The sequence below is a fragment of the Puntigrus tetrazona genome, chromosome 2 (genome assembly GCF_018831695.1).
Source record: "Puntigrus tetrazona isolate hp1 chromosome 2, ASM1883169v1, whole genome shotgun sequence".
In the NCBI taxonomy this organism is placed as follows: Eukaryota; Metazoa; Chordata; class Actinopteri; order Cypriniformes; family Cyprinidae; genus Puntigrus; species Puntigrus tetrazona.
In genome coordinates this window covers 11,138,509-11,138,828 of record NC_056700.1, presented here as the reverse complement: position 1 = coordinate 11,138,828, position 320 = coordinate 11,138,509, and the positions used below count along the sequence as shown (strand labels likewise).

Below are 320 nucleotides of genomic sequence, written 5' to 3'. Positions count from 1 at the left end.
GGGGTTATACGTGTAGCTCCACGGCTTCATCTGGCCCAGGAAGTGCACCACCTTCGCGTTTGCACCGTATCTGAGACACAGTTTCACCGCAATCAGTAAGAGCAGCGTGCACGCTGTTACTGGTGTGTGTGTGTGTGTGTGTGTGTCAGGACTCACTGTTTAAACGCAGGGAGGTACGTGTAGATGGCTATGCTGCTCATGTTGTAGATGAAAGGGAGGTGTTTGTTGATGTCGGCTGTTGCCCAGTCGCCGAAGAAGCCGTTCAGGACTCCTTGGTCTCCTCCTGTTGAGCAGATGATTCATTAATAAGGTCAAGTGGA

General features: G+C 51.6%; 1 protein-coding gene across 1 annotated transcript in view; it reads right to left on the bottom strand.

Moving 5' to 3' along the window:
• The window catches only part of LOC122361723 (glycogenin-1-like), a gene marked incomplete at its 3' end in the record, with an annotated part of 1,728 nt that continues 1,408 nt past the window's right edge, over positions 1 to 320 (bottom strand). Inside the window, exons 4-5 of the mRNA XM_043262654.1 lie at positions 157 to 283; positions 1 to 70 (exon numbers count right to left, since the gene is read on the bottom strand). Coding sequence (XP_043118589.1) covers positions 1 to 70; positions 157 to 283 — 197 coding nt within the window. The remainder of the gene's footprint in view (positions 71 to 156; positions 284 to 320) is intronic.